General features: G+C 38.4%; 2 protein-coding genes across 2 annotated transcripts; both read right to left on the bottom strand.

The window, feature by feature from the left end:
* Positions 1 to 255: 255 nt before the first annotated feature.
* Positions 256 to 723, bottom strand: LOC128129135 (uncharacterized mitochondrial protein AtMg00810-like). Its single transcript, XM_052767808.1, has one exon. The coding sequence runs from the start codon at positions 721 to 723 to the stop codon at positions 256 to 258; it is 468 nt and encodes a 155-aa protein (XP_052623768.1).
* An 8,622-nt stretch (positions 724 to 9,345) lies between these two features.
* Positions 9,346 to 20,152, bottom strand: LOC111896392 (uncharacterized). Its single transcript, XM_023892386.1, has 2 exons — positions 19,801 to 20,152; positions 9,346 to 9,503 (listed from the first exon to the last, which is right to left on the bottom strand). Exons 1-2 carry the CDS (start codon positions 20,150 to 20,152, stop codon positions 9,346 to 9,348), a joined length of 510 nt encoding a protein of 169 aa, XP_023748154.1.
* Positions 20,153 to 20,478: the final 326 nt, after the last annotated feature.

Here is a 20,478-nt window from a genome sequence, read left to right as displayed (position 1 = left end):
TTGAAGAATGTAATTAAATATTTGCTCAGGCAAGGCTTTTGTAAAGATGTCTGCCAGTTGGTCAGTGGATCTAACAAAGTGAATCTCGACATTTCCATCTTCCACGTGATCTTTGATGAAGTAATACCTCAGTGCAATGTGTTTGGTCTTAGAGTGTTGCACTGGGTTGTGACATATGCGAATGGTGCTCTTCGAATCTCAATATAAATGGATTCGCTTCATATTGATACCATAGTCAGGAAGCTGACTTTGAATCTAGATAACTTGTGAAGTACAAGAGGCAGCGGCTATGTACTCTGCTTCAACAGTTGATAGGGAAATGCATGTTTGTTTCTTTGATTGCCAACTGACAAGTTTTCCATAAAAAAATTGACATCCTCCCATTGTACTCTTCCCATCTAAACCGCAGCCTCCAAGATCAGCATCTGAAAATGCTTGCACAAAGAACCATGAACTGGAAGGGTACCATATTACGAGCGAGGAGATTCGTTTAAGATACCTGAATATATTCTTGACAGCAGACATGTGGGGTTCGGGAGGATTCACTTGAAACCTTACACAATAGCAAACATAAAACATGATTTCTGGAAGACTAGCAGTTAGATATATTAATGACCCTATCATTTGAAGAGAGAGTGTCATAGCAGCAGCTGGTTTGTCCAAAGATGGAGGTAGTTTCGTTTCGAATGCCATTGGAACCTTCACATTCGAATCTCCCACCATTCCAAACTTAGCAAGTAAGGTCTTCGTGTAAGCCTCCTGGTTGATAAAATTTCCCTCCTAACTCTATCTTATGTTCAAAACCAAGGAAAAAATTAATCCGACCCATAGAGCTCATCTCAAATTTAGTTTTCATCAACTTTTAGAACTCAACAGTTAAACTGAGATTTGTAGAACCGAAAATGATGTCATCAACATAAATTTGGACAATCATCAAATGCTCACCATCTTTCTTACGAAAGAAGGTTGGGTCAACGGAACCTTATTAAAATTTAGCTTGTTTTAAAAATCTAGTAAGAGTTTCATACCAGGCTCGTGGAACTTGCTTTAGACCATAAACTGCTTTAGATAGAATGTAACAATGGTTCGGATATTTCTCATTTACAAACCCTGGTGGTTGTTCCACATACATTGTTTCTTCAAGTTTCCCATTTAGAAAGGCACACTTAACGTCCATTTGAAAGACTTCGAAGTTCTTATAAGTTGCGTACGCCAGAAAGATGAAAACAGACTCCATGCTTGTAATTAGTGTGAAGGTTTCTTCATACTCAATGCCTTCTTATTGGGAATACCCCTTAATAACTAATCGCGCCTTGTTTCGTATGATATTCCCCTCTTTATCTAGTTTGTTACGAAATACCCATTTTAGACCGACAACTAATACATCCTTAAGAGTGGGAATCAATCTGTAGACCTTGTTTCGTTCGAACTAATTGAGCTCCTCCTGCATTGCTTGCACCCAATTAGGATGATCAAGAACCAATAAAGCAAGAACCTTCATGGACTGAGACCATGGATGCTCCGATCGTAAGACATTATCACCTTCGCGGCACTAGACTAGATTTCCGTCATTTCCCGAAAGTGCACGGACAACTGCCCTCCCGCCTTTTCACAATGTTCGTGCAGTTGCTCACGAATTCAAAACGCATAATACTTAATAATAAGGATGCCCCGTGGTTTTTCATGCAGATTTGACCACGGTGTGCACCCCTATTAACTTAACCCCTATTACATAAGGGGGAACTTTGGCGGGATAAAAGAGAGTGCAGGAAAAGCGGGTCTGGGCGGAGCTTGCGCTGGGTTTTTCGGTTGCAATTGGGTAGGAGGGTTTTTAGGTTGTTAAGTGGGGGGCGGCCCCGGCCCCCTGGATGGCTTGCTGGTTCCGGGTGCTCTGTTCTCTCTGTGCATTTAGTTGTGCTTGAACCATGTACTCGAGGTCTTCCCTTTCCTCTGATCAACAATTAAAGTGTCATTCAAGTCATCACCTTAGCAAAATCCCATCTTCCAAGGTCAGGAGCCACGGAGCCAGAAGGCCCGGCGTAAAGACAATATATACTTTGACCAGGCATGCTCGGAATCTTTTTGTCGATTCGGGGGAAGTTATCGTACCTTCACCTCTACAATTCGGTGAGGCGAAGCAACCATACCATTTTTAGGATCAATTTTGGAGATAAATGAATTAAACATGCAATATTCCACTTTAGAGAATAATGTAGTCTGCTTCGCCTTTTGTTGTGCTCTCGTAGGGATTCCTAAAGATGATTCTCCAATAACTTGTTATTTAGGATGATCTCTGGTCCATTTGGTCAAAGTAGGGTAATTAGGATCATAGGTTGGGTCGAGTTTAGTATTTACATCCTCAAATTCTGACTGTACATCCAAATCATCATTCATATTTTCATTCTACCCCTCGAAATATGTATGTTCCACTTCTTCTGGAATTGGATGCTTCCCCTGAAAAGGTGTACCAGGTGTGGAGGTTGATGTAGAACCCTCCCCCTGAAATGGAGCATTCGCAGCTTGTGGGTTTTTTTGATTTTGAGGCTCCCTCTCAAGATTCTTTGTAGCTTCATCGATAATTTTCTTCAATTCATCTTCCTTGTTATCTGCTGATTTGGATTCTGAAGATATCGCTTTCTATGGCTCATCAAATAAATTCATGAATTCTTGATAGAGATTGGAGATTGGAATCATTGTTGGATTCGGCTTGGGAAAGATCCCCTTTGATTGACTGTCATCCTTCTAATACTTCTTTAAATAATTATCATCGAACGTGACATAATAGGTTTCTTCTCTCTTTTCAGACTTTTTGTTGAGAACCCTATATGCCTTGGAAGTAAAAGAATACCCTAAGAAAATACCTTCATCGGCTTTCATATCGAATTTGTTCCTTTACTCTTTGGGATTGAAAATGAAGCACCTACAACCAAATATATGAAAGAACTTGACATTAGGTTTTCGATTATTCAATATTTCATAGGGAGTAACAGAAAATCGCTTATTGAGGAATGATCGATTTTGAGTAAAGCAGGTTGTTCCAATAGCATCCGCCTAGAAGTAAAGCGGCAGATTCACAAATGACAACTTGGTTCTCGCAGCTTCAAACTCCTGACCCCGTTCTATTGTGGAGTGTAAAGAGCCGAAAATTTGTGATTACTCCTTTCTCAGTTAGAAATTCTTCAAACTCCTGGTTTTTGAACTCCGAACCGTTGTCACTGCGAATGTTACAAACCAGATTTCACAGTTGAATCTTTATCTGCTATATAAAATCCTTGAGCTTAGGAGTAGCTTCTAATTTCTGATTAAGAAAATTCACCCAAGTAAATATGGAGAAATCATCAGCAATTACAAGAATGTTGTCACACCCCAAAACCACGAACAACGGAAACGTTCAGGGGTGGACGACATCATGTACAGTATCACAACAGTGCAATATAATAAACCAGCAACAACATCATCCATTGTATTATAAGTAGAGTTTTAATACATGTGTGTTCTTTCATAATGTACAACAATAAAATGAATAATCAAAATAAGGCGAGTCTTGTCTGTGCTCCATCTTCTCAAAAACCTGACCATCGCACCTGTCTAACTGATGACCTGAGAATACAAGTTATTTTGAAAGAGAGTATCAACTTTAAAGCGGGTGAATTCATAAGTAATTAAGTGTCGTTGTCTTGCTTATGAAAATCTATTATGAAGGCCATGTAAACCTTTAAATGAAAATGTTGATGTAAGTATGAAAAACCCTAGAACATCTCTTATTTTCTATTAGTTTGAGTTGTAGTCTTCTACCAAGACCCGAATGTTTTGTTATGGCAATGTAGTCTTCTACCAAGACCCGAATGTTTTGTTATGATAATGTAGTCTTCTACCAAGACCCAAATGTTTCATTATGATAATATAGTCTTCTACCAAGACCCGAATGTTCTGTTATGATAACGTAGTCTTCTACCAAGACCCGAATGTTTTGTAAGTAAAATGATAGTTTTTCCTTTCTATTGACTAGTACTAAAAGTACTTAGTCTAACTCTTTGTTTAGGTGAATGTATCACAAAATAAAGTAAAATAGGAAAATGATATGATAGTCTTCTACCAAGACTTAAATGTTCTGTAAGTAAAATGATAGCTTTTCCTTTCTATTGACTAGTACTAAAAGTGCTTAGTCTAACTCATCGTTTATGTGAATATATCACAAAATAAAGTAAATTAGGAAAATGATATGATAGTCTTCTACGAAGACTTAAATGTTCTGTAAGTAAAATGATAGCTTTTCCTTTCTATTGACTAGTACTAAAAGTGCTTAGTCTAACTCATCGTTTATGTGAATATATCAAAAAATAAAGTAAAATAGGAAAATATAATCATGTAAGTGTTATTATCTTGGGTTACCAGGACAAACACGACATCGCCGAAGCGAAAGATAGACCCTATGAACATCCGAAGAGTGTCCCCTCATCCTCTGTAGCAGCAGCAGGGTGGAGGGAGGGTTAGTCCCGATATCGATCTCTTAATACCGACCGTTAACCTAATTATCCTCCGAAGATTCACATCTCATCCACTGTTGCAACAGTTGGACAGAGGGATGGTTAGTCCCGTCACTGACAACTAAATAAGTAACAACCTTAGAAATCCGTAGACATTCATCGACCACTGGTGCTAATCAGTGGGGTTCGGAATGGTAAGTCCCGCCGAAATATCCCATTGAACCGGGATAGGAAAGATAATTTACCCAGAAAGTACTAACAAATCATCCTCGTAGTTCTAAGTACAAGTATCTAGGTAAGTAAATACAGGGTAATGCACCTATGTAGAAGTGTTCCTGTATGGTATTCATGTAAGTGTGTTCATGTAATAAGTAAGTATATGTAAACATATTCATGTATCATGTAATCCTAAGTAAGTGTACTCATGTATCATGTAAGGTATTGGTATAGACTCATGAATGAACTGACTCTTGTGTGATTCCTTGTAGTAGTAATAATGTTTGATATCTTCTAACTATCCCTATGATGGTTAACTGAAAGGTAATTGGTTGTTTACGTAGGTTTATGCACTCTTGCTACCCAAGAGTATTGGAAACTAAATGAAGGGTGAAAACTATAATCTCTAACATATATATGAACATATACGCATAAGTATAGTTTGATTCAAGAAGGTAAAATAATGGTTTTGCAAGATATCTAGGAGTTTTGAACAATAATTAAGAGTGACTTGATGTCATTTTAATAAACATTTCAAAATTATACTTTTGTTATCAAGGTATTTTAAGATAGAAAACCACTTCATGTGTCACCTTTTGAAATATGTGAAATCTACTGAGTGAAAACACAGTTATAAAATATATAAGATTGATTTAATAACATACTGTTTTCTACTTGTATCCCCCCCATTAAAATGTTTAAAATCATTTAAAACATTGATTAAGGGGTATGAACTCACCTGTTGCGGGTGATACGAATGAACTGAAGAGGTAGGACGGCTAGGTATCAAGTGAAGTCTTGAACACACTTAAGATCTTAGTTAACATATAATTTCACATATATGTAAAAAATTAGTCTATAAACAACTAATAAACAAGTCAAGACACCCTAGGACATGCTAAACACCTTTATCAAGTGTTATTAGCCTCTAGGATTGCATCTAAGTGTTTGTAGGGGAAGATATTGTGTGTAGGGCCCAAGGAATACTCCACCATGAGGTTCATGGCCCTAATGACCCTACTAAGTGAGTTTACGGTCATAAACTCATGAGTTTACGGCCGTAAGCTCACACTTATGTTACCATTTGATGTTTGATGCTCTATAAGGCCCTAATAAACATTTCTACTTAATGGCTTGGTCTATGGAAGAGTTTAGGGCATAATATAACTCCTTTTAGGAGTTTACAACCCTGGGACCATATTCCCTTGGAGTTTACGGCCGTAAACTCCCTTGGGAGGATGTTTATGGTGTTTTCAAGTCCCTAAATTAAGTAGGGACTAAACTAGGCTATTGTACAAGGCTTAAGAAGAGTTTATGGCACCTTTTGGTACCATTTTATGGTGTTCACGGCCCTAGAACCTTTTGGGTCGTGAACACCTTACTCTTGGTGTTCTAAGTGTGTTAGCTAGTCAATAACTCATTTAGGTACATGCCCAAATTAGTATCTTGGCTTAAGGAGGATTTTTAAAGCAATATGGCACTTATACATGGAGTTCACGGCCCAAGAACCTCCTTGGCCGTGAACTCTCTTTCACCCCTTGAATCTTAATTGTTTTGGTGTCCTAAATATGCAATGGTGGGTTCTAGTTCGAGTTCCATGGCTTTGAGGGACTTTGGGACACCTTTAGCCCTTAAAATGGAGTTTACTCCCCAAATGTTCTTGGGCGGTAAACTCCCGAATCTTAGGGGTTTGTTTGTTTTCTAATCTCAAACACCCTTATATACAATCCTAAGTTTGTTACCTAACATGGGGAAAAGACTAGGTAGCATTTAAGCCACACATAGGAGTTTACTCTCCAAGAACGTTCTTGGGCGGTAAACTCCCGAATCTCACAAATTTGATATGTAATCTAAGTTATTAAGCACATAATAAGCATTATAAGACAACTAGAGAAGTGTACTCACGATTTGGGATAAAAACCCGAAGATCCGTGAGAGAGAAAAAGGCTTTTCTCTAGTTGGAAATGCGAATAATGACATAATTTGGTTCAGAATTCTATTTATAGTCCTGAGATATTTTTCGCAGAAAATATTTTTATTCCCGAAATGATTTCTAATATAACCGAGTGTTGGAATAACAGTGTTGCACAAAACCCTAGTGCAACCACTCTCCTGATATCTCCTTAAGTGTAAATCTTGAAAACTGCCAAACTTATACCCAAAGTTTGGAATTTTGCTGAAACTGTTCTAAGCTCTATTGTCTTGATATGGTTTGTTCAGAATGGAAATTTCGGGTTGTCACAAATGTATCTTTTACCACCAATTCTTTCAATTGCAGATGGACCACAAAGATTTATATGTAGTAGTTCAAGCGGTTCAATCACTTTAGTGTTCGCAATTTTGGATGAATCTTCCTACTCTGCTTCCCTAATTCACAGGCTGCGCAAAGATGTTCCTTATCAAATTTCAAGAGCGGAAGCCCATGCATATGATCACCAAGAAAGAGTTTATTGATGTATTTGAAAGTGAAGTTCGAGATTCTACGATGCCACAACAAGCTATCATTTGAAGAATATTTTGTAAGTAGGCAGATAGCAGGTTTCCTTTTGATGGGGTTCATATTTAGTGGGTACATCTTGCCTTTTCGCTTAGACTTTTGAGCATAGTTTTGGTCTCCTTTTCAATGATCTCGGATCCATCGTTGTCGAATGACACTTTTAATCTGATACCTACAACCAATTTAGAAACACTAATCTGGTTGTGTTTTAGGCCTTCCACGTATGCTACATTGCGAATGGAAAATTCACCATTCATGATCATTCTATATCCCTTTATTTCAGCAAGTGAATTATTTCCATACTTCACTTTTTTTTCCATCCTTTAGTGCTCTAAACTCTCTCAGTTCTTCCTTCCTTCTTGTCACGTGACACGAGAATCCACTATCAATGTACCATTCGAAGTCAAAATTCTCGTCACAAATCACCTACAAAAATCAAAGAGATTTAGGAACCTAAAGTTGTTTGGGTCCATGTGAGGCATTCATAGAAACAGGAAAAGTAATTGCAACATCAACTAAATAAGATCATTTAACCAAAACTACCTTTGTTATTTGAAAAATAGTGATCATATTATCTTTTGAGTTCTTATCCTTTGAGAAAATTTTTCTTTGGTTATCTTTCATTTGTTGCTTGACAGACCTCTTCTTAACTCTCTTTGAGTTAGTTTCGGACCCCTTAAATGGAATTTTAGGCTCCAAAACTAACTTTCCTTTGCCCTTAACATCTTCCATTGTTATGGCAAAATGTGAAGCATTCTTGTTAGAAGAAAAGTGAGACTTTGACTTTTCCATAAGTTTTGCTTAATTTGAAAAAGTCGATTTTTGAAAGAAAAAAAAACTTTGTTTTGAAACCTGTGGAGACTGAGACTGAGTTTTTGAAAAACGTTTAGGGTTTGGATGTGAAGAGACTTTCGCACTTTGATTGGATGATTTTTCTAACAGGAGTTTCATCCTTTTCAGATGGCGTATCATTTGGAACATTCTTAGTTCCACTCGAACTTTCCTTTTCGTAGCTTGAGTTTACCGTGTTCAACGGTTCTGCTACATATCTTCCCTTCGTTCTCCAAGAGTCCATTTCAGAGAGACCTTTTAGTTTCGTCTGCATTGTCAATGGGGGCAGATCAGAAATATTCGTCGCACACGTCTGCATTTCATCTTCTACCAAGGACGTTAGTTCTATAGTTTGATTTTTGTTCAGACCCTTAGTTCGAAAACTTTGTTAGGAACAGTTTTAACCTTTTGGAAAACTAAAGCTTTTTCTTTTAAAACCTATGATTTATTTTCGGAAATAAGAGCAAACTCAACTAAATTTTCAGAAATCAAGACTTTCGCAGGTTCAGGCTCACTATTAACAAATTTCGAACAGTCAATCTCATCCTCTACAGAAATCTCACTCATGTCACTGTCATCGAATTCATACACATTTTCAACATCAAGTTTATTTTCTGAACTCAACTTACTACATAGTGAGTCAAATTTCCGTATAGCTTCAAATTTGATTTTCTCTTTATCTTTTTTCATACAAAATTTGTCTTAACATTTCTTTATGGTCTTTGGACAGTATGTAAGATTCAATTTTGTCCAGACCAATTTTGTAGGCATCTGAGACTTCATCTGATTATACGATTGATTCGCACCTATAACAGTTTGCATCGATTTCATCCTCTTTCAACTCAAGAAAGGGAAAAATCATTTTATGAATTTTTTTTCCTATCTCACAATCGATATGCAGTTGGGTGATATTAAAGTAAAGACATTTAGTAATCAAAAAAAAAATGTTACTACGTTTTAAAGCCCCAAATTGTCACGTTGCGAATAATTTAAATCATCACTAAACCTATCTAAATCCGACTCTAACTTTTCAATCCACATGCGCCTCTCTTCACTTTTATTCCAAACCCTGTCGAGTTGGTCGGTTAAATTAGAATTAGTTAGACGGGTTCATCTTAAACTATCACTGAAACTTGAAAAAGTGAATTTTAAGTCATTTAATTCAGTTTCATACCGAGATACATGAATTTTTAGATATTTGAGAATGGAATTTACCTTATTGATCATCTTCTCACATTCACAGATCTACTCCGAGATAGGTTTCGCTGTGAAGCAATTGTCAGATACTCGGTCGTCATTATTGGCGTAACCTTTTCACTCTGAAATTTCATTGTTAACCATTATGCATCTTCCACTGAACTCCAAAACATCATCCTTTGCAATGAAGCTTTTCCCGTGATTTGGCCTTTGTACCTCTTCTTCCTCTGAATCAATCGACCAAACTTCGACTTTTCCAAACTCATCATCAATTCCTGCACAATCAAAGATGGTTTAGCGTCATCAAGATTTACTTCTTTTTGATCTCCTCAAGCTTTCGGAGATAATAAGCCTCATCGTCCTCTCCCTCTTTCTGCTGATTTAATAACCTTGACATGAAGTCATTAGCCAAGTGATTTTTGCCATGGCAATAGTTGCAGTCATAGTCGGAGTCACCCATAAGCTTCTTCTCCTTCTTCACTTCTTCCTTTTGAGAGTTGTTTGTACTATCATCCTTCACTTTCTCTGAGCTGTAACTTCCTCGCCAGTATCAATTTTTGGAGCGACTGAAGTTCTTCTTTGCAAATTTCCTTGGATTCGACACCATCAAAGCATATTATTTTTTTGTGAGTTCATAGTCAGAACGATCAGACTTCGAACCTTCTTCTTCGACTTTCTTGCCTTTTGCAACAAGACCTAGAGATCCCATGCTAGATAACAAATTTCCTTCCATTGTCACCTCATCCTCATATGACCTTAGAATACCAACAAGCTTTGCCAAGAGTAGTTTTTGAACTGCTAATGCGCTTTAACCGTTGAGACAACAACTTTCCATTCAGATCTCAACCCGTTCATGAAAGTGACCCTCTGCTCTATCAATTCATGTTTTATCTTGTGCTTCACCATCCTGCTCAAAAGATGGTCATAACGGGTAAACGTTTGGTAGATTTTATCCTCAGGATTTTGAAAAAATGCTCCAAACTCCGAAAGTAACAAAGTCTAAATTGAGTGCTCAAGATCAGCATCACTTGAGTAGAGTTCTCTAAGCCTTTCCCATATTTCTTTTGCTATTTCACAGGAGCTTCCTAAGCATAATGTGTTTGCTTGCAAAGCAATCCAATGATTCTGATAGCCTTGACATTACTAATTAACTTGTCTTTTTATCATGTGGTATGTTTTTCACACCAAGAAGATGAGCGTTATACTCGGCTTGAGTTTTGATAACCCTTTTTGTACCTGTATGAGCAAACGTCTCCTTGGTTATGGCATCACATACCAAGGAACCATTGTCTTCAAGACCAAGCACATAATCCTCAAAGTTCAGAGCCCACACTTCATAATCATTTGGAAAGAGTATAGGGATCCTTGTTGTACTTCCGATGTTGCTTGAGGATGTGATGGAGTTAACGTGAGAATTGTCAAATTTCATGTTCTCGATTCAATAAAACCAATAGAGAATGAGATGTCTAAAACTGAAATCGAGTTCAGGACAGAATTCAGATCAAGATCTAACGTAGATGATCACGACGACTAGAATATATCCACTAAAAGCGGTAAACCTAATGAAACTTGATAGGAGAATTGTGTATTGTTTACACAATCTCTTGCTCTGATACCAATTGCTAGAATAACTGAGAGTAGATTGACATATTCTAAACCGGTAATTGAATAAAAAACAAGAACACAATGATCGAATATGTGCCGAATGATTAAAAAGCACTGCCTTAGAAGAGCTCGATAAAGAACTTCTTCTGTAAAGGCAATGTAGGGTTACAAAAGTATCGACCCTAAATACGGTGCATGCATGCACTATAAATAGCTAAACCCTAGCTCATTAACAACATCGGGTTAGACAAGCCCAACCCGTTACACAAAATGGAATATATAAAATAAATACAATTGATGCAATCCATTAGACCCAACACAAAAGCATCTGAAAGAGGAGAAAGGAGAGAGGAGGAGTCTAAATCACGAAGAGGGAGGCTAGGGTTTCACTTACTGAATTCTAGAGGTGATGGAGGCTGCTAAAATGCCGAAAATTTGGAACCTTACCTTTAAATATGTTGAAAAACCTGAAAATCATGGACTTGGGTTGCCCAACTTCCACTCCGTGGAACCTATTTTTCACTCCACAGTGATCAACACGTCGTGGAGGTATGCTCTCCAACCTGTGGCGTGGGGTTTTCACCCATTTCCAGCAATATTTATATGCCGAGAAGGTATTAAAAAGTCCCAATTTTCTATCTGATTATGTTTGAATAAAAACAAACCAAACTAAAATTCATTAATGCGATCAAGAAGTCTAAAATAACACATTCCCATTTTACCCTTTAGTTTACAGCATAAATCAAGGGCTTAGATCACTTAATCATCATCATCAACATTCAGTAAGGTCTAAAATTTTGTTCCCTCGAATCTTAAGAACTTTGAATGATTGAATTATGGTCCAGAATACTGAAATAAGAAACACCTCAAAATTGGGTTTTATAACTCTCACCCACTTAAACTGGATTTCATACTTGAAATCCGTCTCGGTTAGAATCTCTGAAAACAACACCAAAACAATCCATATTCTCCCTCCAACCACCTAATAAAACTAAAAAATTCGTAAAGAAAAATCGGGAGACCACTCAAAACTCTACTGATGCCATGAAACAACCCAACACTTGAAAACACTCAACTGTAATAACCACCTCTTTCTCCCTAACTATAAGACCAATCTCAAAGAAAAAACCATTCAATATAGGAAACTCTCAAAATTGGTACAACAAACTAGCTCTAATAATATACTTCGGAAAACCGGGAACCCATCACTTTAAACTATATATACCATCCCCTAAGACTGATGATCATCCTCTCATCGTACCTATCCCTAGACACTAACTAGGATCACAACCAAACCATGCAGAATGAATTGCCAGAACATTACGATCGTGGATATAAATATCAAATAAAGAATTCATGCCCCTAAGACCTCAAATACACACTTGAATCCTACAAAATCATTAGTAACCTATTGCTCCAACGAGCATAATAATGGTGAATATAAGAATCTCGCGTTGCATTCAAACTCCTACGTCAGCTCAGGTATACACCCAATAAAGTATTCCTTCAATACATTTACAACGGACTTCAAGACCTTAGGTTTCAAAACCAATACCCAACATTGGTAACAAAAATCCTAATAAACAACCCACAAGGAAATTGACGTCCATAGATGCAAACATTCAGCATACGAATTTTGATGCACAAATAATACTTCTAACAAACAAACTATTACTATTCACATGATCCAAACCATCTAGTCATAGAGCCTCTCAACTCCCTAAAAAGTTTTAATATGCAACCATGCCAATAAGACTAATAATCTGAGACCTAAAACTATCAAACAAATGAATAATAGGCCCCACCCATAAAAGTCATGTAATCATTGGTTCACGATTCATCATGAGACTATCTAACCATTAGAACGATAATCTCATAATGTAACATTGAACTTGCCATCATTCCATCGCTGGCTTAATGACTGGTGACCAACAACATAGGGGCCTAAAGTTACTCAAACATCATCCTACTGACTTATAGGATCCTAGATAACAACCCTTTCAACTGTAACGTCCTAAAAATACTAGTAAAATTTCATTTCCAAAATAATGTAACCATTTATTCCAAAACCAAAAAAAGTACAAATATTATCAACATCATAGTGAATCAAATAAACAGTACGGAATAAAAATACAGGGGATATTGTTTTATCATGTTGGCCCCTTTCCTTTGGAACTAGAGGTACCTTAAACATTTAAACCACAAAACCGTAAGCACAAAGCTTACTGAGTTCTCAAACATACCACATACCATACATAACATCAGGCCTTGCCCACATAAAAGGCCCCGCCTAGCATAACGGACCCCGCCGAAAATATCAGGCCCCACCCAGCATAACGGGCCCCGTGCAACATAACAGGCCCCGCCCGGCATAACGGGCTCTTTCCAACATACATGCAAGAGTCATAAAGATAGCTAGCCCCCTACATAGTATAGTGAGGAGAATTACCTCACATTCATAGATAAAGAACCTCAGCTTGGAAGGCGAAGAAATCGGTGCTTCAACACACCTATCAAAATATTCAAGGTCAAACCTTACTCCACACTCTAGGACAAGAATTTGACCAAAAGTCAACCAGGACAAAAAGTCAATGGTCAAGGTCAACGTTATTTGACCCTTATGTCGTAGCTTGCCCATTGCAATGTCGTGGCAATATTAAGACATAACAGTCATGGATCCCATCTTTCCCCACGTTGTAGCAGCAACTCGCCATGTTGTGGCCACTGTCTGCTGAAAACTTAATGGAGAGAGTCCTTAATCCATTAAGCCCATAACTCCTACTCTCCAGTAAGATACTAAGGACTCCAAAGGCTTGTAAAAATCCAAAATTTATGGAAATATGTGAACCATTCATTTAATTCACTTAAACTAGGTTGAAATGAAGAAAAATGGCCTAACAATGAGGTAAAGCTCCCAAATCTCAACCAAATCCTAGATCTTATGGATATTTGGCTCTAGGGACCTAAGTGAACCATAAAGTTTCAAACTTTATCTAATCACAACATACAAACTCCATTTATCTACCAAAACATTTAAATAAAGCTAGATGTACAAACAAGGAATCATCGAGATAGGAAATTGAAGCCTTACAAATGGTCTAAAGAATGATTCCAAAGATCGAGAGGAGTTTCTTGCTTGATTCTTGCACCAAAATCTTCTTCTTCTTTCTTCAAAGTGTACCAACAACACCAAAATGAACCAAAACATCTAAAGGGAGGATTGGGTTTAGCAAGAGTGCTTTGGGAGGTGACAAAGGTTGAGGGTGGTGGAAACCCTAGCCATCAATTCCCATGAATAAGGCCTTAAGCCTGAAAATTAAGGTCTTTCATGCCCGAAACCCCCACGTCATGGAAAGCATCCTGCAACGTCGAGGCCAACCATAAATGTGTAACATCCAAAAATACGACCCAAAAATTTTTGTTTTATAATATTAAAATCATAATACTGAAAACCATACTAATAAACGTATTTCATAATTCTCAAAACATAATGGAATGTGTCATATTAAACTGTATCAAACATGTGAAAATGTCCAATCAAACTCCCAGGAAAAACTGCTGAAGTTGTGGTGTGTGCGATGCTATCAACCCGAGCTCTTCCCTTTTATTGCGGAAGTACCTGAAACCAAAGCTGAAACTGTAAGCACGAAGCTTAGTGAGCTCCCCCAAACTACCACATACCATACAATACATATAAATCGCATACGGGGCCTCGCCCCTTGCATCGGACCGAAGTCTGGAAGCTGCATCGAACCGAAGTCCGGAACTGACTGGGACCTCGTGCCCTGCATCGAACCGAGGTACGGAACTGGCTGCATCGGACCGAAGTCCGTAACTGACTGCATCGGACCGAAGTCCGGAACTAACTGCATCGGACCGAAGTCCGGAACTAACTGAGCATAGCATAGCATAAGCACATATCAACTAGCACATAATCATACCAACCAGCATAAACACATATACTGCATACTGCATCAGGCCATAGCCCGGAACACATAATGCATAAAACCTGTCTGAGCCACGAAGGCATCAAACACACTAACAGCTACATCAGACCGAAGCCCGGAACTACTGCTAACTAGTCGGGCCGGCATTGTGGCCGTAGACCCATTCCTATTGGAAGGAAACTCACCTTGCGTACTGGCTGCTAAATCAATTGCTCTGGAAACTGTCTGCTGCTGCTCCGGTATCTCCCCGGCTACAATTACCATAATTACACTCAATTAACTACTGATAAGTATACTGAGGGTAAAATGACCATATTACCCCTGGGCAAAGTCAACCTCCTGGTCAAAGTCAACTTCCAGTTGACCGGACTCGCCGAGTCCTTCCTTTACTAACTCTAATTTTTACTCACCAAGTCCTTCTTTCACTCACTGATTCACTCCGAACTCTCGACTTAAAGAAAGACGGGGACTCGCCACTCGACTTGCCGAGTCTAAAGAACTACTCGCCGAGTCTGACGAACTACTCGCCGAGTCTGACGAACTACTCGTCGAGTTCTAACGTACAGACTCCATATACTGCTTTTGAATCCGCTCTATGGTTCCTAACTCGTGGATCTGAATTCTTGGAATCATTTGAACACGTAAAGTTGCTAACTTTACGTGTAACTACGAAGGAATGAAGCCATTGATCTTTGACACACTTTATTTGGGAACACTCATCCAACTCGCCGAGTTGCTCATGCAACTCGTCAAGTTCTAAGGCAAACTTCATCGGACTCGCCGAGTTGTTCTTCCAACTCGCCGAGTCAACGACTATCTTCATGCAACTCGCCGATTCGGCCTGGGAACTCACCAAGTTCTTTCAGTCCTTTTTCCATACAGATCCGATCTGAGCCATGCAGCTGATTCCAATCACGGATCTGAACTTCTAGGGCATGCTTTTCACGTAAAGTTGCTAACTTTACGTGCATGCATGCCTTTAAAAGCTTCATATGACCAAAATAAGCTCTTAATGGGGTTCTAGGCTCAATAGGGACTTCAAACACAATCACAACCAAAACTTTATACTTCTAGCATGCCATGAGTGTCCAGATCTGAAGTATAACCCGGCCTTAAGGCCTAATCATAGAGAATTTGGGGTTTTAGAGCTTAGAACCCACAAATTAGGGATAACATAGATCTATATGATCAAAAGCCAAGGTATAGAATTGAATACCAGAAAAGATGACCAATAGAGTGTATAATCCGGATCTACTTCCTCTTTCTTGAGCTCTCCAACTTCCACCATCTCCTTCTTACTCCAAAGGTGCCTTTACAAACAAAGAACACACACATACACTCACTACGAAGCGGCTAGGGTTTTTCTATCCGATGCTCTGGGGTGAAAAGGGACGAGTTAGGCGCATAAGGAAGTTTAAACAGATCCAATACCCTGAAATTAGGGTTTCCTCCAGATAGGCAAATTCACCGAGTCCAGCGTATGGACTCGCCGAGTAGCCGGCTAAATACGCGTGTTCATCCGGACTCTACTCGGCGAGTTGGGCAACGGACTCGCCGAGTTCTCCTCAAAATGGAAAAACTTATTTAAATACATACCGGGAATGAGGCGTTACAAAATGAAAGACCCTAACTTTCGTATTTCTAAAAGACCCAAACTTTCATACTTGACAATACAGTTACTCCAAAACAATGCTACATACTTATTCATAAAAACAATATTTTACATTGATAAAGAGGTTACAAACTACTCGATACAAACTAACTATTACAAAGTGTTATATATTACATAACTACCCAGGATACTATACATTTATACATACATGATCCCTAAATACAAAAGTAATATTACAACCATTCTAAACCTTCCAATAGTATATGACTATACTGGTTACTTATCTCCTGCAAATTTGTTAAACATTAAGAGGGTAAGCGGTGACGCTTAGTGAGTTTAATAATAGATACAATATAACGTTATGCAATATATATACTTCAATATGGCAGAAGCAAAGAGAAACAAGGAACAACAAAGGCATATGTGAATCATGTATTAAGCTTTCTATATCAACCAATGAATTGATACAAAGATATACAATCAATGAGACATAACAATTTCCATACTTGATATACATCAATAAAACATCGGCCCAAATGGCACTGAAGACATAAGATTTCTGATTAACATCTTGGTAGATTTCAGGCTTATAGCCCTATCTAAACATTTTCCAATGCCATAGAATAGAAGTCATTCTCTTATGGAGACATGCTCTACAAGGCCAGAGACTACGTACCAGTACCAATGTGAATCTAAGTCCTTTCACCGATCACATGGTCGAAGGTATTACTTTTGCTATAAAAATAGCGAATAAAATAACACGGGGAAATAACCCGGAATAATAACACTGAAAAGCACATAGCACATATAACACATAACATACAATTGTTCCTATATATTGAACTCACCGTGATATAGTCGGGGCTTAGAATAGTAATTTGGGCAGCACTTCGGCTTTAAATATGACTTTCTATGTTGAAAACCGGGAGCTTTATTGAAAATCGGGCTCTGCGAAGGTAGAGCTTCAAAACCGAAAAGATAATTTTTTTGGGCTTCTAGAGGACTGCGGGGCGTGTTTCGGTGCTAAAATTGACACCGGGGCTTCGGGGGATGTCAAAATTGTGAAAATATGGAATTAGGGGTCTGCGAGGCTCGAAACAGGTGGCTGCTTAGGTGAGGCTCGGATGCGAGAAGGCTGCGTGCCAGCTTCGGATTGGTCCAGCACTTCGGACACGGGGCAGTCAGCAGCGATACGCGTTGGAAGATCACTGGACCGCACCCTCGGTCGAATCAGCAAGCGACACGTGTCGGACCTCGGACATGGCACGACTCGGTGACGTAGCTGCTTCGTGCGAGGTGACGTGTCCGGTACTATTCATGCAAAAATCCTCGGAAAAATGTACCCCAAACTTCTAAAATCCATAACTTTCATATACGGGCTCCGTTTTTGACGTTCTTTATATGCACGCGTAGGCGCGAATATATTCTACAACTTCTGTTTAGACTTCGTCGGCTAATTTTCATTTTTATTTTTAATATTATAATTTTTAACAGACCGGGACAGGAAAATCCGTTAAAAATTCATAACTTCTTCATCCGACATCCGTTTCGTCAGACTTTTTACCGTTCTACTACTATTGACGAGATCTTCAATTCTCGTTTAGGTTGTGTCGGCTAAAAATCAGTCGATCTAAAATTTGAGTTTTTAGCTGTCTACTGCTAAGCTGAAACTTAGAAAAATATTAACTTCCTTATACGAAGTCAGATTTTGGCTCTTTTTAACGAACTTCTCGGTTTAAAGAATACCACGACTTTCATTTAGATTGCAAAGGCTAAAAAGTAGTTTATCAAAAATTCACTTTTTACGTCATTCGGCGTCGTGCCGGTTTTATTGCAGATCTTTGATTGGTCATAACTTCTTCGTTATAACTCGGATTTCGATGAGGTTTTTGGCTGAATGTTTCTAACGAGATTATCTACAACTTTCAATTAATAAAAATTTACTTATTTCAAATTTTATATTTTCGCTAAATTTCACTATTTGGCTATTAATTGGAATATCATAAGACTTCCAATATTTTCTGAGTAATTCTAAACATAGTTTTACTTTATTTCTAGTAAAAACCATATGTTAGAACTCAACATTCAAATTCACATAATATTTCGTAATATTATTCATTACAAAACACGATTTCAAAACGTGTATGTTACAACTACCTCCTCCTTTTGAGGATTTCGTCCCCGAAATTACATCGATTAAAATAAATGGGGATATTTTGCTCTTATCTCATTCTTATTTTCCCAAGTATAGTTTGGGCCTCGATGGTGTTTCCATTTGACAAGCACCAATTCTACTTCTTTATTACGTAGATTAGTTGTTCTTTCATTCAAGATCTCTTCAGGCTCTTCGACATATCTTAACTTATTAACCAATTTCACCTCAGATAATGGAACTGTCTCATCATAAATGCTCAAGCATTTGCGCATATAGCTTACATGAAACACCTCATGAATACCTGCCAAATCTTCAGGCAATTCCAAGCGATATGCTTGTTTACCAATTCTCGGAATGATTTTGAAAGGTCCAACAATTATGGGACTCAGCTTTCCTTTCTTCCCAAATCTCATAAGGCCATTCCATGGGGATACCTTCAGCATTACAAAATCACCCACTTGAAATTCTTTGGGTCACCTCCTCTTTTCTTTATAAGACTTCTGTCGATCCTGGGCCGCTCTCATTCTTTCTCGTCTGATTTGAATCTTTTTCAGTAGTGTCTTGAATCATTTCAGGACCTCCAAGGATCTTTTGTCCTACATCACGCCAACATAACGACGTACGAAATTTGCGACCAGATAATGCTTCATATGGTGGCATTTTGATTGAAGCGTGGTAACTGTTATTATATGAAAATTTGACAAGAGGTAAGTATTTGTCCCAGTTACCACTGAACTCCAAGACACATGCACAAAGCATATCTTCAACTGTTTGGATTGTTCTCTCCGTCTGACCGTCTGTCTAGGGATGATAAGTTGTATTGAGGGCAACTCGAGATCCCAATTCATGTTGTATACTCGCCCAAAAATGAGAACTGAAGCAAGTATCACGATCGGAAATGATCTTTAGCGACACACCATGTCTTGCAACAATTTCATCCACGTATACTTGTGCGTATTTCTCCATTGGATCCGTTTCACGCATGGCGAGAAAATGTGCACTCTTAGTCAAGCGGTTGACTGTTACCCAAATGCTATCATGTTGTCTAGCAGTCTTTGGCAATTTGGTAATAAAATCCGTGGACAGCTCTTCCCATTTCCCTACAGGAACACTAAGATTTTCTGTAGTTCCGTAAGGCTTTTGGTGCTCTGTTTTGACTTGTAAGCATACTAAGCATTTCGATACATATCTTCCAATGTCTCTCTTTAGTCTAGGCCACCAATAATTAACTCTTACATCATAGTACATTTTACTTGTACCAGGATGTACTGACAGCTTAGACTTATGAGCTTCATCCAAAATCTTATGTCTTAATCCACCAATATTTGGAATCCATAGCCGATTCTTAAATACTTTTAATCCTCGTGGATCACCAAGTAAAACACCAGCATATGGTACCATCCCTTCCTTCTTCACATTTTCTGCCTTTAAGGCCTCAACTTGCCACATCTCTAGTTCATAAAGAATAGTGAACGTCACCGTAGTGTGAGTAATAGTATAACACATACTATTACGATAAACCTTCCTGCTAAGTGCATTGGCAACCACATTGGCCTTTCCAGGATGGCACATGATTTCGCAGTCATAGTCTTTGATCAACTCCATGGCTCGCTGTTGTCTCATATTCAAAGTTTGCTGACCGAATATATACTTGAGACTTTTGTGGTCGGTAACAATTGGCATTTCATACCAAAAAGATAATGCCTCCAAAGTTTTAAGGCAAATACCACTGTAGCAAGTTCAAGATCATGAGTGGGATAATTCTTTTCATAATCTTTCAGTTTTCTTGAGGCATAGGCTGTCACTTTACCACGTTGCATAAACACACAACCGAGTCCCAATCTGCCGGAAGATCCAACCGATAAGCAACCCGACCCACCCGGGCCAAAACCCTGAAAGGACCGATGAACCTGGGGCCCAGCTTGCCCCTC

The sequence above is a fragment of the Lactuca sativa genome, chromosome 9 (genome assembly GCF_002870075.4).
Source record: "Lactuca sativa cultivar Salinas chromosome 9, Lsat_Salinas_v11, whole genome shotgun sequence".
NCBI classification, from domain to species: Eukaryota; Viridiplantae; Streptophyta; class Magnoliopsida; order Asterales; family Asteraceae; genus Lactuca; species Lactuca sativa.
Note: the sequence above shows the minus strand (reverse complement) of the source record. Positions and strands in the feature narration are given on the sequence as shown.